The 21,341-nt window shown below is 42.9% G+C and overlaps 1 protein-coding gene and 1 pseudogene across 4 annotated transcripts in view; one reads left to right on the plus strand and one right to left on the minus strand.

Annotated features, from left to right (window-relative positions):
- LOC139445782 (ankyrin repeat domain-containing protein 26-like) overlaps positions 1-21,341 on the minus strand; it is a 758,925-nt gene that overhangs the window by 690,557 nt on the left and 47,027 nt on the right. For all 4 annotated transcript variants that reach the window (XM_071226998.1, XM_071227000.1, XM_071226999.1 and 1 more), the window contains exon 4: positions 14,533-14,639. In XM_071226998.1, the coding sequence (XP_071083099.1) occupies positions 14,533-14,639 (107 nt within the window). The remainder of the gene's footprint in view (positions 1-14,532; positions 14,640-21,341) is intronic.
- On the plus strand, positions 11,822-13,116 carry LOC139446809 (uncharacterized; annotated as a pseudogene).

Consider the following 21,341-nt stretch of genomic DNA (forward strand, 5'->3'; position numbering starts at 1 on the left):
TGTGCTTGCGGGGATCAGCTGATAATGTTTTTTGAGATGGGGAAAAACATGTCGGTGTAAAACCTGAGCTTATTAAAAATGTAAGTACGTTTTGGGGAGCCATGCGTTACCGCGCGCTATAACCAAGTTAGCGGTTTATTGAAAGGCACAATAGCGAGGAAACGCTTTACTTGAGATTTGCGTTCCGTATCGTGGCGTATCGATAAATGGGCCCACGTGTATCGTATCGTGGGTCAAGTATCGCGATGCATCGGAATATCAGTGTATCGTTTCACCCTTACGCTATGGACAAGAAACCAACCAAGGAGTTTTTGCAGATTCCAATAGATATTCTTTCAAAAACAAGCTATTTGGGATATAGAAAACAAAGACGACATGTGCTTGTACTGTGTCATTAGTGTAGCATCCCACCTGCAAAATCTCCAGGAAAGGTGCGAGTACGGAAGAGGGGAAGATTGTCTCTGGCAAAGAATATTGATCAACATGCTGATGCTGCAAATGATATAAAACATTTTTATAGGTAATGACAGCTCTGGCTCACTGAAACCAAAGCTAGATTCACCCCCCAATAATACTACTACAGAGGTAATTTTTTATGCAAAGCCACGATGTGATCAAATGATAGTCATGGATCAAGATGTATATCAAGGAAACAATTTATTCTTAATCTGAACAGTCTGATTCCGATTCAATAAGTAGATGTCCATAATGCCAATGCAGATTGTCCTCTGATCGTATTCAAGACTTCGGTAATAACTGTCTACAGGACTGTTGATGTGTAAAGGGTGTGCTCGTACTGTGGTCCAGCCGAGTATGGTCGTAGTCCAAGTGGGCACCTCACAGGGGCCAAGCTGTCTCTCTACCAGTAATCTGGGAGTATGTAGAGCCTGTGTGGTCCATAGTCCCCCATGGAGGTAAGGCAGATGGCTGGCTAGTGATGGATGGCTGGCTAGTGATGGACGGCTGACTGCTGGTAGAGTGTAGAATCTTGTTTGGTGGACGTGTAACTGTAGTGCTGGGGGTCGACGTCTGATGATTGTCCAAAAAGGACAGTCCCCCATACATATTACAGCTAATTCTTCAGTATAGTTGCTTATTCCATTATAGCAGGATTAATTGCAATGATGTAAAAGGGGTAGTGTATTGGTTAGAATTATACAATTTATTTGGAACACTGCATATATCCCATGGTTTGAAGGTGGGCGCAGATACCCTAGCCTGCAAACACTACAAGACATACATACGTATGACATTGTGACATCATGTAGCCTGGTACCTGACAACCTGATAGAACCAAGGTTTTCCAAAATATTATTAGATGAGCAGTTTCTGAAAACTTTGGACATTTGTCCATATATCTCCAAGCCAGTTTTACACCACTGCTTTTCAGAAGAGTGATGTCGATGTTCTGCGTTTAGCCTTGCTTCATTACACCACACAGACCTAGACTTCACTGTGGTTTCCTTGAATACAATAGGTACATGTTTGTCAAGGAGTGTACATTCATGAATGCTCATAAACATCATCTGCAAGTTCGCAAAGAAGTTTTGAATTCATAACATCTCTATGAAATTCTTTTTTTGATTTTCCAACATAAGATCTTCATAGTTTGTTTCATTGGCTTAGATATATCTAAGGACATTGACATAATGGAGTGGTCAGTCTGTCTTCAACAGATTAATTTATACCTCCAGTCACTATGCAATCCAATCCAAGACATGTCCTGTCTTGTGTGTAGGTCTCTGTACCAGTTGTTTTGTTTTATTTAGCAAGCGCATTCTAATTGCATCAAGTTTTGTCCGTATCTGATGGCTTGAGGACTGACATGTCTCAAAACATATTCGTTTAGTTGCATATCTGACATCAAACATTTTTCTTCAGGCTGTGACCTAGAGGATGGCTTTAACACTTGATATGACTGGTCGAAGAGACATTTGAAGAGCAGCAGCGGTACAAACCTTGAGAAAAATTTAAAGCATCCCAATTTACATTGACTTTCTTAAAGCTCTCCATGCTTATGTCGAACCCAGTTGACAGGCGCATAGTCGAAGGACACCCCAACATGAAACTTGCTTTAACTGTTTAACGAGTAGGCTTGGCTTATATTTTAAGTTACAGCGCCTTATGCTAAAATAATTCAGCAGGCTAAAGGTTAATGAGCAGCTACCATACCTACCATGAAGCTGATATTCTTTCATAACAAAATATACATCAATGTGTAAATTGAAGTTAGGCTAAAAAAATATTCTTGGTTCTCAGGCACTGCCCGCTTCATCAGAAAGTAATGTGCACGTTTCGTTTGTAGTTCCATTTTGAAAAAGTTTTAAAAAATCCTTAGATATTTCGCTTCTCAAATACACGAACCCAGGAGTGAAATGCTAAAATACTTAAAAACAACACGATCCAAAATAGTTTTCAGTTACTTCCCTTTACATGCATACAGCTTTTCTGCTTATCTCATGTTATTGTCATGGAATTTGTGTGCTTATTTTGCCGCTTGCAAATGTGGTCAATGAAAACATGAAATTGACAATAAAACATCACTAGACATGATGACTTACATCAAGGATTACATGTGTATTTGTCTTGTTACATTAGCCAGAAATAGCAATCAGTTGTTCACACATGTTCTCCCTGTTACATGGGTGATTTAGTTTTGAAAATACTAAATGTTATGGCCAATGTAACTGATAAGAAATTTCATAGGATTTGATAGGAAGCCAGTAGACTTTGTATCTCTAACTACTAATGATCGTTTCAAGAGGATGAGTTGATGTGATCAGTTGATTTGCCGATCAGATCATACACGATTTTGCCGAAAACAAAATTGAATGAAATCTTGGAGATAAGTAATATAATGGATTACAATTACACAGTGAACACTTTTATAGCCACTTCTTTGAGAGGCATTTAGAAGTTGGGAGTTCTAAGTTAGGATAAGATATATGGATGAACAACTTTTATAGTCAGATTGTGTAATAATAGGATTAGCTTGCGTACGGATTTGTTGACAAGCTTCTTCCAGTGTTGTATGCTCATGATAATGTCTTCGCATTGTGAACTAATATTTAGCTCATTGAATGCGTATCCAATAGTAATCAAATTGTTGGGAGGCCCTTTGCCAGGTTGATTGTACACAGCTGTTTATTTGGTTACATACTAGTTTGAACAACAAAAAGGCCACCCTCTTGCAATATTTTCTGAAGTCATTACTTGAGAACTAATTATTTTATTTTTTTTAAGCCTTAGAGTCTTCAGGCTAAAAAAAAAAAAAATCTTGGTTCTCAGGCACCCCCGCATCATCATAGAGTCTGCCGCATGTTTCGCTTTTATTTCCATTTCGAAGAGAACAAATCTGTAAATATCCCGCGTCTCGAACACAAGACCTCGACAATGGAATGCTGCAAAACTAAAAATAACCCGATCCTATATAGCACGCGGTTAGTTCCCTTTGCGTGCGCACTGCGTTACTGCGCACCTCGTGTAGTAGTTATGCCGGGTAGACATTCGTGGAATTCAAAGCATGGTCGGTACACTTTATTTTATGTTTTTCATGATGTCACTTTTAGTGTCAGTACAAGTTGAAAAGCAAGGGCAGTCGTTGTTGCCATGGACTATAATAGGCATCAAAGCATCAACGACAATATGTGAATTCATAGACCTGTCATGTGAGTGTCTGCGAAACTTTACCGGCAAAACTTTCGAAAACAATGGGTCTATTGGAACAATAATAGATTCTTATGGAAAGTATTTTAAAGTACAACTTTTTGATCAGTCCTAATCGAGGGAAATTTCCACATCGCAGTGCCATGGTGGAAGCGCGAGTGATGATTGTGAGTGGCATGGACGTCAAACGTGTGGGAAATATGCCTTTTCTATCTTAATGTAGCGAGACAATGCATGGATTCCCGCAAAAGTGAAGGAGATTACGAGGAAACTTGCACTTTATAACAGTATAATAGACTTCTTGCAAGAGAGACGGCTTGGGTTTTCTTCATGTACCATCCATCAAGGTAAAGATTTCGTCCAGACATTAACAAATATACTATGGTATATTGGGCCACACTGTCATAAATTGGAAGCGAGGTCTTGTTTTGTTCCAAATGACTTTGAAGAATTCACCTTATTCATTAATTCATTTGCGTCGAAGCATACTGTCAAGCCTGCTGAAAGTAACAGTCTGTTGATTTGGACAAGATTGCCTTATTACCGTAGATGAATAGGAAACCATGGGCGCATGTGAAGGAGAGTGTTATTTCACTTGCCAACTGTCTTCACAAGTATGTGACTTACCTGGAAATGAAAAGGCTTGAGACAGCTGCCAATCATAACAGTTTGGAACCTATCCAGACTGATGCTATGAGTGATAACTACAAAATATTGCACGGGAAGACAGACTTTCACCACATGTACAGAGAATTGAACGAAGCTCTACAGGTTTGTAAAACATTTTTGTTTGACAAACCAAATTCTAAAATGATAAACTATTCAAAATCATCTCTTAGCAAGGTTTGGTTGGTTGGTTGGTTGGTTTGTTGTTAAACGCCGCACTCAGCAATATTCCAGCTAATCCAGACAATCCAGTGATTAATATCATGAGCATTGATCCACACAATTGGGATCGATGACATGCACCAACCAAGTCAGCGAGCCTGACCACCCGATCCCGTTAGTTGCCTTTTACGACAAGCATAGTCACCTTTTGTGGCAAGCATGGGTTGCTGAAGACAACGGGTATCTTAGCAAGGCTTATCATGTTTATTTATAATGTTACAGCAATTATTGCATATCAAATTATCAATTATAAATAATTAGACATAAGTATTAGAAAATATCAATATTCAATTAATATCTTGGAAATGTCATCTTTCTGAATATTCATATTTAATTTACAATGCTGCTTTTGTTTTTCAGAGTGCTCGATCTTACCATCCGATTGAGCTTGACTTATTTACCCCAGGTGACACAAGGGAAAGACGTCACTATGTTGACTGTCTAGCAGAGGGGGTACAGTATACATGTTCTTTATACTCCTATGCTTATGGAAATTTTTACAAACCTGTAGAGGTTATGAATTCTCTGATGAAATCCTCCTTGGGGCACTTATTGCATTTTCCTGGCTCAAGAAAATCTACATGACATAGTTGTAACCATTTTCCTTAATAAAATGTTACCACACAAAAAACTTCGTTTTTGTATGATATACGACCACCCTTACGGTGCCTCACCCTCTACGGCGCGTCCAAGCTCCTCACAGCGATAGTACGTTCTCGGAGCTCTCTTATACTATCGCTGCCACCAGTCAAAACTCCCCACTGTGAATAGGTGGCCACAACCATGCTTGGAGTTGAACTCGCAACCGAATGACCGTTATGTTTACAAACAAGTGACGACTGTCGTGACGCCGAATACACTTATCGCTGCTTAATTACTTTCTTCATTTGTCAATTTGAATTTCTATTTCATTAAAACTATCATGTTATTGATATAGTAAGAATGTAAGGGAGAAGTTGGTTGATTTTCCGTTAGTCTGCAATCTCGAACCAATCTGATTATCAAAACAACAAAGTAAATTCATCTGGAAAACATGGTCAGTCATAAACCTTTTCAAATTGAAATATGATGGCATTCCCAAAGACATAAACAAAAGTATAAACGTTACTACATATGGGGTTGGAGGGCAAATTTCAAGATTCTTGAAATGGCCGCGCCCACACTGGTGGCAGCGATGTTACCGAGAGTGTAACGAAGGTGTCACGCGCTGGGAAGGAGCTTGTGGCGCGTCACGCCAAGGGAAGCAACTCTCACCCAAATCACTTTCCATATGTCTAATGCTGACGGAATGTGGGGAGGTGGGTGGCCGTGCCCCAAGGAGGATTTCATCAGAGAATTCATAACCTCTACAGGTTTGTAAAATTCTCTTTCAGATTAAATCCTCCTTGGGGCATTATTGCATCAAGACAGACTCCTAAAGATAATCTAGGAAGTGGCATCCGTCAGCAACAAGTGTAATAAATACATCGTATTTTGAATATTCAGAGAATAAACTGAGAGTTCAATAAAATGGAACCAACCTTATCGTGAGGCACCACCGTCGAGAGGCGGGGGCTGGAAACAGGGCGTGGTCGACCATATACTATGATATTAGCCTTTATTCTTGGCTGATCATATTTTGAGAACTCAAAACACCCTGGTGGAAGACAGTTAACTCAGGATCGGCTGACATTGCATGAATGTCGCCTACCCGTCTGCCGGACGTTATCGCCACAAGGAACGCCGTCTTCCAGCTCAACAGCTGAAGAGAGAGACGACAGATCCCGAAAGGAAGGACCGGACAGCCAATCAAGAATGATTGACAAGTCCCAAGGGGGACTGATCCGCCGTACCGGTGGTCGGATCCTGTCCACACCTGCTAAAAAGCGCTGCACTAATGGGTGCGCACCCAGAAGTGCCCCGTCGACAGGGACGTGAAAAGCTGCGATAGCTGTAGAGTACCCCCGGACTGTTGATGCGGCCAGGCCGTCATCTAGTCGCGATTGGAGGAACTCAAGCACGGCTACGAGATCTGCAGAAAAGGGATCTGCAATCCCTCTATCGACACACCAGCGCGCATAGCAGGCCCATCTATCCTCATACTGAACGTTTGTCGAATCCCTCCGCGAAGCCAGTATTGTGTCTGCAACTCGTGCAGGAATACCGCTATTCTGGAGGCGATTCCTGACAGTGGCCAAGCCACCCACTGAATCCTGGGATTCGGGTGGAGGGCCCCGTTCTGGGATAGTAAGTCCGGTCGTAAAGGTAATAGAACAGGAGGCTGAGCCAGAAACCTGAGTATTACTGGAAACCAACTCTGCGCCGACCAAAGAGGTGCCAGGAGCACAAGTAGTCGCGCAGGTTGAGTGGTGAGCTGAGATAGGACCTTGTGGATCAGGGGTACTGGGGGGAATGCCCACAGAATTCTGTCCGTCCAATCTAGCTGGAAGGTGTCCGGTGACTCGGGAGCAGAACGTTGGTGTCTGGTGGTTCACCCCAGACGCAAACAGATCCACCTGGAACGACCCGTATAATTGGGAGATAATCCTGAATATCCCCGGGTCGAGCCTCCACTCGTGAGGAGCGAGGATCCGGCGAGACAGAGCATCCGCACGGACGTTGTCCACCCCCGGGAGATAAACAGGTAGCACCCTGATATCGTGTGAGTCGCACCATAGGAGGAACTGCCAGGTCTCTTGGAGAAGCGACGAAGACACCGTTCCCCCCTGCTTCCGGATGTAAGACGAACCACTTGGCCACGAAGCAATCCAGGAAGCGTTGGAACACCAACCTGACCGCTCCCAGTTCTAGCACATTGATATGCAATTTGACCTCCTGCTGGGACCATAGTCCCGAGGCAGTGTGATCGTTCAGAACGCCTCCCCAGCCGGAGAGTGACACGTCTGTTTTAACTGTGAGAGACGGAACGGGAGTGTCGAGGGGGAGCCCCCGGGACAGATTCCCAACCTCGGTCCACCACTGAAGGTGTGTAATGAGCCACTGCGGGGTCTCGAGAACAGTCTCGAGATTTTCCGAGTTCACCCAAAGTCGACGGAGCGCTTGTTGAATGGGTCTCATTCTCAGGCGCGCCCGCCAAACCACATCCACTGTCGCCGTCATGTTGCCCAGTGACTGGAGCCATGTACGAGCAGTGTGACTTGTGGACAGAAGGAACTGGGTAGTAACGCTTCTGACCTTGGTAATGCGATCTTGTGACAGTGATACAAGACCGCTCACCGTGTTGAAATTCGCCCCTAGGAAGTAGGTCTCAGATCTGACTTCTTGAGATTGACTATCCACCCTAGAGTGATCAGAATATCTATAACTTGTTGTGTAGCTATCTGACTCAGGTATTGCGATAGAGCTCTTAGTAACCAGTCGTCGAGGTATGGGTGGCAGAGCCGACCTTTCGACCTGGCTATTTGGGCCGGAATCAACATCAGCTTGGTGAACATCCTCGGGGCCGTAGCGATCCCGAATGGTAGAACCCTGAACTGATAACACCTCCCGTTGAAAGATAACCTGAGGTATTTCTTGAACTCGGGGTGTATGGGTACGTGGAGATAGGCGTCTTTTAGGTCTATTGACGATAGCCATTCTCCTGTCTCGACCGCGGAGATCACTAAGCGCAGTGTCTCCATCCGGAAGGACGGTACCTCTATATGATTGTTCAACCTTCTCAGATTGAGAATAGGTCTGAACCCTCCGTCTTTTTTGGTGACTAGGAAATAAGTCGAGTAGAAGCCCTCGCTTTCCTGTCCCACGGGAACCGGTTCGATCGCCGCCTTCATAAGAAGTGCGTTGACCTCGGCACGGAGGAATTCCGCCTTCTCTCGGGTAGCAGGCACCGGAGTGTGCTTTATCCTGGAGAAGGGGGGCGGATTACCTGGCGCCCTTACCTGTAGGAAGCGGCTGCTTCCAAGTAGGTGCGGACTTCTGAGCCGGCGCGTCAGCGTGGGAGGATTCAAGCGGAGAGGCCCGCTTACGCGGTTTAACGCTAGGTATTTCCAACAAGGCCTTAGAGTCCTTGATGGAGGCATACATTTGAGGCCTCTCGGACTACCTGCTGAGCCCCAGGGAAAGGGTAGAACCCATCTTATAAGGCAAAGCTAGGAGATCCTGGCGTGTGGACGTCGAGTACTTAGATACTGACATCCACAGCCTGCGCATGCCCATAACTGTGCACATCATCTGCGAAGCACAGCTATGAATAGCGTCCCGCGTGAGATGACTGTGGACCTCCATCAGTTGCACCGCCAACTCCGAAGAGTCGGCCGGCCCCTCTCCCACTAGCTCTCTCTGTACAGCCGACAGATAAGCAGAGTGTACAGCTATGCGAAGCTGTTGGCCTGCATTACGGTATTGCTCCTCAAAGCAAATGTAAGCCGCCTTCAACTCCGCACCGCACATGGGAAAGGGGGGCAACCGCCGGCCCTGCTTGGCCTTAACCAAGGCGGGGGTCGAAGACCCCCCCCAGGGTGACAGAAGTCCAAACGCACTCGTCGACCACTGGCACCTCAAAATCACCGTCCTCTGCCAACAGGTACCGCTTATTAAGTTCGGGCAGGTCGGACTTCCTGCGGGCACCCGAGAGCAGAGGGTCTATGACCTCGTGTGTCAGGGAGGACAAGATACGGAGCCGCACCTGGGGCGCCTTGCTAGGAGCAAAGGCGTCCCCCGGAAGGCGGAACTCAGTCGGATCCGACTCGGGCATAGGCGCAGCTACCTGTGGCAGTACCTGGACAATCTTGTCCCGTACGTGCCTCAACGAGGATGCGATGGAAAAAATTCCCGAAGCCTCCGAGTCATCCCCTCCCTCCTCCATCCACTCCTCCTCTCTCGATTCCGAGCCGACCGTAATCGACTTGTCCTAAAGAGAGTGAGCGGACGAGGCAGGAAAAGGATGCCCGAAGGCCTGGGTCTTCGCATCCCCGGGCTGCCCCCGGCCCAAAGCCGAGTCCCGGTCCCGAGGTGCCGGGGGTTCAAGAGAACCCACCTGGCTCTGGGCCATAAATCCGCTAGCGGGAGCCTCGGCCTCGGAGAAGGTGTCTGACCCCGCTAGGGATAAAGGTGCGGAGGTAGTGAACGAGCCAGCGCTCGCCACCCCTTCACTGGGGAGCGACCTCAAGCCGGAGCCGAAGCCCGGTCTCGGGTCGTCCCCGAGGTCGAGTGGCCTACCTCGGCGGACGCCGGGCATTCCACAAGACCTAAAAACCGCGCCATGCGCCGACGACGAGGAAGGCCCCGCCTGCATCTCGTCTCGGAGCTGGGACTTGACCTCCTCCATCATCGACGCCATCTGCGACTTAAACAAAGCAGATATATCTGCTAAAGACGGTGCAGAAGAGGGTGCAGTTAAGGGGACCTCGGGAACCCTAGAGCCTTCACCCCCGGCCCTCGAAGAGGGAGCGGAGGAAACCGTAGCGGAAGGCTTATTAGCCTTAGGTTTATTTTTACCCTTTTTAGACGGGGGGGGAATGGCCTTTTTCGAGTGAATGTCCACCCCCGCCTCGAGTAGGCTTTTATAGTGTAGGAGATCGGCATGCCGCCTTTTCATCGTCTTGGGCGTAAAAGCCTTGCATGTGGGGCATGATTGATCATCGTGTCCGTTCTCCACCAAGCACTTTAGGCAAAATGCATGTTGGTCTTGGGGTGGGACGTTAATCCCGCATCCCGTACAAAGTTTGAAGGTCTGTAAAAAGACCGTAAATATTGTTGGGTTGGGCGGGAAAAGTGTATCAGTGCGATAAAGATCGGAAGATACGTGCTTTTAACAATTGTGAAAACAGAAGCAAAGGCGTAATGTATAATGCGACTGTAGCGCGATACTAATAGCCATTGTCCGTAGTATAATTTGTTTTTGTTTTTTTAAAAACACCAAGTGGGCGTATTACACTCTAAGGTGTAAAAAACCCTTAAAAAAGGTAAGTATAGTTATAATCTAGTACATCACCTTGGGTTTTATAAAGGAAAAAACGTGCAGTTGAAAACTGTATGATATAACAACACCCCAAGCCATTTTGTTGGCCTTGGGGTTACATGTGTCAGACAGTGAAACCGCACAATGGACGCCATTACGGACATTTGAATTCTTATGCACCGTACACGTGGCGTTTCTTCTATGAGAATTACAACCTTATAACTTTACAATGCGAGGTATTACGCCTTTGCAAGGTAATAAATGTACCATACATACAGTTTGGTCAGTCATGCTGTCTCAGGTCACGATTTCGTACTTTGAAACTTTTTCTCAGAATGGTCAAACGTCTTGTCAGTCGAATGACATAAAGGAAAGTGATTTGGGTGAGAGTTGCTACCCTTGGCGTGACGTGCCATAGAGGGTTAGGCACCGTAAGGGTGGTCGTATATCATACAAAAACGAAGTTTTTTGTGTGGTAACATTTTATTAAGGAAAATGGTTACAACTATGTCATGTAGATTTTCTTGAGCCAGGAAAATGCAATAAGTGCCCCAAGGAGGATTTAATCTGAAAGAGAATCACTAGGTACCTACTATTTCACATGGAAACATAGTGCTACAGATGATGCAAAGTTGAAGGAACACATGCCTTTATTTCACACACGTGCTTTGAGGAAGAAGTTTACAGGTACTTGAGGTAGTATCTGCCCTGGAACTCAACCTGCCTATCTCCGACGTCTGTATGCAGAAGTTACTGGTGATGCATCTAGTAGTGAATCAGCAGAACAAGCTGTCATTGATCAGCATGTGAATGAAGCTTTTCGCATGGATGACTTTTCTATTGTTACTGACCTAAGGAAACATAATCCAGGAAGAACCCCTGTTTATGACAAGTTTTTTGATAAATGTGCTGAGTATATTGCAAATACAATTGAAGAAACTTGTGATGATAGGCGCCATGATAAATTTACTTATTTCGCCACTGCAATTTCAGTCTGTGAAAATGTTTCTAGACTGTGTGGTCCAGAAGATCCTATACCCAGTGAGCAGTGGTTAAGGTTACTGTTTGCTACCAAGCAGCATTGAATCCCTTCAGTACACTGGTCGACTCAATATTCGATACATGGTACAGTCAAGAATTTTTCGGACAAAACACATTGATGATCATTACTGTGCAGCTTTGTTCAAGTACATGAAGGAATTTGCAGTAAAGCATAGGGCTATTACAAACTTTGCTGCAATGGAACACTTTTGCAAGGTTGGAGAGCCAGGGAATCCAATCGCAGCAGTTGAACGTGGGAAAGCTGTGCTTGTGTCTGGTGGCAAGAAGTTAGTTACTTCAAAATGTAGCAGTATTCCAAGTGTAACCATGTTGATTGAAATTCCTGATGAATCATCAAGCTCATTCTACAAAGGCCAAGTATATGTTGGCCTAAAAGACCATGTTTTTGAATCATCTTCACCTATACGACAACCAGTTCTCCTACTCCACACAAATGGTGGTCCAGATCACCGATGAAACTATTTGTCTGTACAGGCTAGCCTCATTGCCTTGTACAAGTCCCTTGACTTGGATATGTTGATAGCAGTGAGGACTGCCCCTAATGCCTCTTGGAGAAACCCACCAGAGCGAGTAATGTCTCTTCTAAACTTGGCTCTTAACTGCATTGGACTAATGCGTGCCGAGATGGAACCACAGTTTGAAAACATGTTAAAGTCCTGCAACAACATGAAAAGTATCAGAGAAAAAGTAACCATATTTCCAGATTTGGAAAAAGCCTTTGTTGACAGTCTTGAAGGTATGAAAATACTACCTGGTGATTTGTTTTCCAGACTGTCATGGAAAGATCTGCCACTTCAGATGTTTCATGCTGCGAAAGTTGAAGACCAAGATACAATAGTGACGTATCTCAAGGAAATGGATGACACAATTTCGTTTGAAGGAATGTCGGCAGGAGAACTTAGAGCCAAACAAAATCTAAAGAAGTTCATGAGCCACTGCTGTGTATGCCGACGTTATATGTTCATGATAAAGAAATGTGGCCTGGCTGATTGTGAGATTTGTCTGCCCCCAAGACTGTGTCATGAAGACTTTGACAGTCTGAAGTGGTTGCCTGATCCTGTGCCAGTTGATGATGGTCATCATTACAAGTCTTTTGATTCTGTTTATGGAACAAATACGTCAGAAGAGCACTGCCCATCAATGCAAAAAAGGCCACCAACACTTAATTCTCATGGCATACCCTTTAGTCCCTCTGCCCAAACCTGTAAGACAATTCAAAGGAATGTGTTTTGCACAGAGTGTGGAAAACCAAGAGTTCTTTACTGTGAGAAGAAAACTGATCGCTCAAGTTTAATAATTCTTGACAGAATTCTTGAATTGTATGAATATTCATGTGGGTCCAATTTGCAGAAGCTGATGAAGCCCACTACTGTACGTGTGAATGAGGTGCTGAAGAAAGTTTTTGTTAGAAAGAACCTAAAATGTGAGAATGACATTGAAGTACCATACTTCAGTTCTGGTGTGGTACCAGTGACAATTTGCAGAACGAGAGTGGTGTGTTCCCCTCTTGTCGAGATTGTTCACCTGAGAAATTGCATAAGAAGCGTAATTTGCATACTCGACAGTCATCAACTAGAAAGAGCTGTGGCAAAAAGTCTTAACTGTAAACAGTACTTTGACAGTTCCTTGAGTTGATTTAACATGTATCCAAGGCATCTTGAATAGTTTTATTCATACAAATGACATGTTTATTTTGTGTAACAGTGTGTAACAACAGATGATAGAATTTGAGGGCAATGGTTTTTTGGAATAATGATGTTTTTATGACATTGGAATGACAGCTGGAACAAAAAGATGATTAATCATATTGATTGTAATGTTTGTTTTTGAGTTAAACATTTTCAAAAGTGAAATAACATTCCACACATACCCTGTGAAAGACAAGTAGTTTGTAAGTTGTTTTAACAGCTAAAATGTTTGTTTATTTAAACATTTTGAAAGAAATGATTAGCTAAACATGCTCGAAGTATAAATTTCAGATTCATAAAGTATTATCAGTTGATACATATCATATGAATATATGGAGTGTACTGTTGATATGTTTGATTTAGAATAAACAAAGCGTTAGTTACTTGGGCATGTTGTATGTCAGAACAAACGCACCTTAGCATGCTTAGTACATGGTTTTTTCAACATGTTCAAATATATTTTATGAGTGAATTTTTGTTTTTCACTTTTCGAGTCCTCTTTTGTTTATGCTTTTATTGAGTCAAGTGTGTTGAGATATGATATATAAAGACTTCAACATGTTCAATATTTTCTTTCATTTTGATTTTAACATTTAATCATGGATCCTAATCTAGTCAAACATTCCAGAGTGTGATTTATTTGTTTTTTTACTTTAATAAATCGGTTTGATCAGAAAAGCAATATTGTATTTTGTGGTACTTTAAGATGTTTTCATGATCACAAGTTTTAGAGGGAGATTTGAATAAATTCACAGGATTTTATCAAAATATAAAATATGTGATCATGCAAGCATATGATATTGAATTCTGTAAATTACAGTAGTACAAAATTGGTCTTCATGCATGATGAGTTACCATGCCATGGTGACCACCAGGAGCTGTCTGAAATTAAAGTTGGTTAAAGTAAATGTTCAGCAACCCGTGATTGTCATAAGAGGTGACTAACAGTATAGGGTGGTCACAGTCGCTGACTCAGTTGATGAATGCCATCATATCCCAATTGCGTAGATTGTTTTAGACTGTCCTCATATTGCTTAAATACTGCTGAGTGCAGCCTTACACAACGAACAAATCAATCTGAAATTGTATGAAGAGACATAAGGATTTTGATCAAGGAACTCATTTTGTAGGGAGTCCATTTCGATTGTACACAACTGTTTTTGGGGTTGCATACTTGTTTGAACCCCCAGCACCCCCCCCCAGCATGATGTACAATTTTAATGACAAATCTCATGTGGCAGAAATGGATGAACATGATGAATGGGAAAAAGTAGTTCCAGCAATGCTTCATTAACCAATGAATATGGATAATACATTCAATTATCTTACCGGCCACAGCTGTCTTCACTGTCAACGTAAGCCCCTCGACTAAGCAGCAGATGACACAAATCCTCCCTTTTCACCATGACAGAGTAGTGCAAAGCAGATAAACCCTCCTGAAATGATGAAAATTGGAATTGTACTCAAGGGTGCCAAGGCTCAACTGGCTCAATATCTATGTGTACATTAACCTTCAGAGGGCCTAATTCATTTGAATTAAGTCATGCAGTGACAGTATTGTTTAGGCCTTTTATTTCATATATATAAAGTGGTTAATAAAATGTATGTCCCGAAGTTCAATGTAGGTGGTTAATTATTTTTAAAAATCCAACATAAAACTAACTGTAAGCAGCAATAAAAGGATCCAAGATTCTTTTCCGACATTTTTGCAGACAAATTGTCCTAAATATTAAAGTAATTCGGCAAGAACCTTCAAGGGGAATGATACTGGCTTGCAATCCTACAAAATGTCTTAATTTGACAATTTTGAGCTCAAGATCCGTTTTCAAGCATAAGTCGCAGAAAGGCAAAAAGTCACAAGGACATGTGGATTATGTTCCTGTTATGTAGTCCGTTAATAGAGTGCTAGAATAGCTCCCTTGTGCATGTCTCTTCAATCAAAGCAATAAGTATTTGGCATTGCTATGGCCAGAGCAACATGGCTCAAATGTCAAAATTTCGGAAATGTCAGTCCATCATGTCTGTCTATGGGATGTCCAGCTAGAATTTGTTTTGCCAATTTCTTCTTGTCAGTTCCATGTACAAAACTTTGCATGAATCATCCCACTGATAGTGTAAATGGTGTTACAAGATCCACTGCATGTGGCGACCAAGTAGTCTTCAGGGGAAAATATTCCATTTTGTCTGTGAAGTCACATTATCTCTGCACCATTCATGGCTATTGTAGTCAGGGCTTCCAGATCTTTTACCTTGATGAAACAAAAGTGAGCATGTCTCACTAATACCCCCCGACTTCAACACCAACATATTTTTAAGTTCAAAACATGAAAACAATCAGAAGGAAGGAAGGACAGATGAATGTATAATATATTAATAATTAATAAACCATGTCAAATTATTTATGTGTTATTGTTTCACTGAATATAATAAATACTACATCAACTGCCGAATTGTTATTGCATTCGTGAATTTATACTTTTATTCGTTACCCTATATTCGTGATACAAATCGTATTCACCTCATAATATATTCGTTGCAGCCCTACTATATACCCCCGCCCTGTTAAGTTTGGGGTTTGATAAGAATCATTCCACTGACAACATGTGGCTTCCGTCAGGTCAGATCAGGTAAAGGTAATCGTGTCTTTGTTTTGCACGCCTGAACCAATTATCAGGGGCCCATTGATGGATGTGAGCTAGTTTTTTTATGTAAAAAATAAACTGGGGATAAGGAAATGAATGGTGAGATGTTCATAGACTGGTTGGGATATCAGCTACTGCCCAGTCTCAACAACCCCAGTGTCATTGTCATGGATACAATTATTTTGATATATACGATTTTCAAAGCCCTATGATTCGTATTTATTAAATGAAGCCAGAAAACATTTTTCTAGCATTACAGACAGTACTTTAACTACTTTCTCATTGCCTGCTTGATTACTTCCTGTTCCAAATGCTGTAAGTTTTCAAACTGTAACTTTGAATCCTTGAAGATAGTATCGTTTATGTGCACAAGAAATGTCGAAAATCCATGACAGGTCAGTATTAAAAATACACAATAGATTATTAGAAATACACAATAAACATTTATTACATTTGTCACATATTGAATCAACCACAAACACAAATTAAGTTTTAATCAAGATTTATTCCCTCCTTTAAGTTAATTTTAGAGCCCAATAACAATATTTAAATGCACACTAATTCTAAATTAACTAACACAACTAAACTAGCTTAACTTATCCTCTCCAACTTCTATTACAAATGTCCTACTACTAGTACTAACAATACTAACATCTACTACTAATATTTTATTACTAACAATACGAATATCTACTACCAACAATACAAATATCTACTACTACCAATACAACTATCATGATACTACTATACTAATACTAATAGTCTACTTCTAACAAAACTAACACAACACTAATACAAATGTTCTAAAACATAACACAACTAATACATGTTAATAACTTCATGGATGTACCTATATACAACAAAAATACACACAACAACAAAAAAACAAAGCCACTCCACTGTCACTGTCACATCAGCTGTATACAGAAAACTCAAGAATCTATGATGTCACTGATTAGTTCACACGAGGATACGTCTTCATAATATAGAATAGTGATCTTTACACCGAGGCGATGTTGTCCCCACGGAGTTGAGGGTGCCTGTGTTACTTGGATGCCACGGCTGTGTTCATCCTATGATGTGCACACCAACGGAGATACTTCTCTCCTTACGTAGTGTCAGGGAACTTCTCTCCTTACGTAATGTTGGAGGTTCCTCCTTCCTCCTATGTACTATCGGAGATACCTCTTTCCTCCTACATACTTGGTTATAAGGATAACCAGCCAGTTCAGGGACACTACAATATAATATAAGCAACTATAGTTACTGAGGTATGTGTCACTACCTTACAATACATACAACAATGCATCAATTCTCCGATTTACATTTTACTGAGTGGAACTGTTTATACTTTGATCATGTTGTTGTTATTGTTACAGTGGCTTTACGTTATTACAATCAATATGTGTACATAATTACATTTGAAAACAATGCATAACTCAAAATTCTATCCTGTAAAATACTATTCTACATAAAACAAATAAATGTAAAAACTTACGCCAACCAGAGCAGAAACTCCCACAATGTTAGTCCATGCCTTAGATGAACATACTGATTCTGGCTGACTGTACAAATTATTACCCTGCCCCGCTATTTAAACTGTCCCCAAAGTCCAAGCTACCCCTGACCTCCCTATTTTTACATCAATTAACTCCCCAGCTATCAGCCATACCCAGTCACGCTTCCCTGAACCTAACCTGTTCCCATAATATTACCTGACAATATCTAAAAACAACCCCCAAAGCTTAATATACTAATGTAACCATACCATAATACATCTATCTAAAGTATTAAAATATAATTAATATATACAAGATAATCTGTGATCTTGACAACATTATAAATAATATAATTATTCTTTTCACAGTATTACATTTCGGTTAATAAAATATACAAGAAATATATAATTTGTGAGTCGTAACTCACATTTCTCGGTTTTGAACCATCAAGCTCTCCAGCCTCAGATATTCAACAACTGATCTAACTGTCAACAAAGTGACGTCATACCGGAAGTAGTCTCTCGGATCGAGGATACGGTCGAGGAAACGTAGGAAAATTGCACTCCGTCAGTGACAGAAGTTATTTTACGTCGTGCCACGGCTATGTAGGAATATACAATGCATTTAGATAGACTACATGCAATTTTGTAGCAATACAAGGTGGATTTTAAGCCATTATGCTACAGGAAGTAGTTTCGTGGAACAGACTCACGAATATAGGTGACGTCATATGAACTATCAAATCGAAACAGGTGATTTAGAATGTATTCACATTAAACAGTCAGTAAGATCAATGGTGATATACATTAATGTATATAGCAATAACGTATACGTTGCATACAACATGTAAAATATGATTAGTCCAGCTGTTTACCTATGATCTGCCCCGCCCTGGAGAAGCCAGCAGCCTGTATCTTCCCCATGATAGTCTCCAAGAGTGTAGGTGATGATTGCAGAGGTTGTCATCAAAAGTAATATTATGCACAGGCAGCTTGTACGATCTTGGCCTCCAGTGATCTAGAACTTGCTGCACCCAGAATAGGTGATGTATGCAGATGGAGGTGGAGTGTCCATGCTCCCACAATACATTCAACTTATACTGACATGGTTAATCCTCCTAATAACCTAATCAACCAGATAAGTTCTACAGATTACGTTTCTTAACTTTAGAAAACCTTATAATCTTCACAGTGATAACACTACTCAAAGTATGTGTGCTAGATTTTCTAATGATCCAAACACACACAGGAAAGAAGTGGTATTTTCCAACCTCGCATGTGTGCAGGACCCGTGGGCAAGGGATACAGCTTGCCTAACTACTGGCTTAAGGATAGTCTGTTGAAAATCTAAAGATTTTATGGTGTGATGATAGCCAAAATACAGGATTTGGCTATAATGTAATAGATCAAATTCAGCAAAAGCTTAAAGCATCTCCATTTGTATAGGGCTGCTTAAAGGGACATTTGTGGTAGGACCTACAGCACTCTCAGTGGCCAGATGTTATAAAAATAATAACACACAAATTTTATTGGTTAATGAGTAAACGGGTGATGTCACCCACATGGGCCGTTTGACAACATGGACGTAAGTTTTCATGGTAATAAATATCCATCAAACGATTCCAAGACTTTTCAACAAACGCATAGGTCTCAGGTTTTAAAATCTACCTGCCATGTCGTCTTCACATCTTCATAAAATGACACTGTGGAATATCCACAAATTATGTTTTTATTCAAGTCCAACACACAAATTAGCTCTGCTCTATTCTCTGGACGAGAAAGAAACATGTTTGTCTTGATGAATAAAACCAGAGTTTAAGAACAAAACATCATACTTTGTATCACGGCACCAATCGTAGTCCTGTGGTGTACGGTATATATGCAATATATATGGATGTCAATCCTAGTAAAATCCTAGATATTTTTCATATTTGTATACTTATCCTGCATTACTACTTAACGATATTACTTGCTTGTTTTTGACAGAGAAAAGAGCTGTGTGAAGGTCTTTGCTTGAAGAAGTTGCTCCAAATAGCTGAGAGGCTAACCCATCACGCAGCTCCCACGTGACCACCTGAAGTGACGTCACGGATCCTCACATTACTCTGGAGTCCGAAACATCGGAAGGCATCGTGGGGAGGTAGATCTGCTATGGGTGGGTCCCTTTAGACGCAGTAATGCAGGATTAGTATACAAATATAAAAAATATCTAGGATTTGAATCGATTTATTACTTATCCTGCATTAGTCCTTAATGCATCTTTATCGGACAGAACCGGAGGAGGGCATACCTTCAGATGTGGACTTTCATCTTTTAATCCCAGACTCATTGGCTGTGTGGTCGGCTTCAGGTGACCTACCCATGTATGGGAACTTCCAATTCCCTCAGCCTGTCCTCGACTGTGTGGTCGGCATCAGGTGACCACTCCGTTTCCCTCAGCCCGTCTTCGGCTGTATGGTCGGCCTGGATGACCATTACATGGAAGGGAAGAGTCAGGTATGCGTTGTGTCCTGGTACTGCGCAGCCTGACAATAACGCACGGTTAGGTCGAGACTGGAGCACCGAGCCGTATGCAAATGAGGCATGAACCTTCTAGTCCAGAGCTTACGCCAGGGGAGGTCAAAAGACCAGCTCTGGAATTGGAGGCGTGGTCAATGGCGTGTAGTAGTGGTGACCTGCTGGGCCACTACTAACGGACCAAAGCTGTGCGTGCCTTGCACATCCTCCAATGCGACGTCTCGCTTGTAGTGACTGGCGAAGGCTGTGTTGGATAGCCAGAAACATCCCTCCATGATGGCGCGTAGAGAGCAGTTGCTGTGTAGCGCCATGGTGGAGGGGACCGCCCGGAACTCATGCGGGTTGTTGGAGCGTTGGTGGGGTCCAATCCTGCTGCCTCGTAGGTCTGGAGAATGATGGCTGGTAGCCTGAGGGCGATCGTGTTGCGGTTGACTTCCGCTCGCGAGGTCGCAGATACCGGTACGAAGAGGCGTCGTCGTTGTCTATGGCATTCCTTGGATCGTCGGATGTAGCAGCGAAGTGCTCTAACCGGACATAGACAGAGCTCTAGTTCATCTTCCGCGCCCACAATCGATAAAAGAGGGGGGATGAGGAACGATCTATCGGGCTGGCCTGGGAGCTGATTCTTTGCAATGAAGTCCCATCACAGGCCCAGATGCACGGCTCCGTGTGGTCCCTGCTCAAAGCAGACCCGTGTGACGTCTAGGGCGTGTAGCTCACTGACACGAGCTGCTGTGGCGAGCCCATTTGTCAGATGGTAGAACGATGACGTCTCGAGTGGCTCGAAAGGCGCGTCTCTCAGCCAGGTGAGGATGACGTTCAAGTCCTAAGCTGGGGGACGGATCTTCGCCTTTTGGTCTTCCAGTCTGAATGAGCGGAGCAGAGCCTGTAGTTCCAGGATTTATGTCATGCGCCGATCATCCGGAACTGCTAGGACAGAGTTGAGCGCCACAAAGTCATGATGGTACTGCCCTTGAGCTTACACTTGTGACGCAGATGGAGCATGAACTCAGCCAGGAATTGAGGCGATGCAGATGTGGGGTCTAGGTGCTTGCCCCTGCAAAAGCTCTCGAAGGATTGCCACTTGTCATCATAGAGGCTCCTGGTGGTTGGGCGATGTGCCATCGTGATGGCCCTAGCCACTCTGGCCGAGTAGCCTTTGGCGTTCAGTGCTCTCTGTTAATGGACCAGACGTGAAGACATAACCTGTCTGGTCCTGGGTGTGGCTGTCTGCTGTGAGGGTGGATCAGCATATTTGGCCTATCTGGGTGTGGCAGTGGGTTGACGTCGGACAGCTCCCTGAGGTCGATGAACCAAGCCCTCGCTGGCCACCAGGGCGCGACCAAAGTCAGATCGAGGTTCCGTGTCGATCTCATCTTCTAGACGACTTTGGGAAGGAGTACAGGTGGCGGAAAAGTGTACGCCAGTGGATCCGGCACCAGAGATATGTAGGTCGTGGATCTGGTAGTTCTAGCTGGTGG

This window comes from Haliotis cracherodii, unplaced genomic scaffold (genome assembly GCF_022045235.1).
Source record: "Haliotis cracherodii isolate W230 unplaced genomic scaffold, xgHalCrac1.p SCAF_6, whole genome shotgun sequence".
NCBI classification, from domain to species: domain Eukaryota; kingdom Metazoa; phylum Mollusca; class Gastropoda; order Lepetellida; family Haliotidae; genus Haliotis; species Haliotis cracherodii.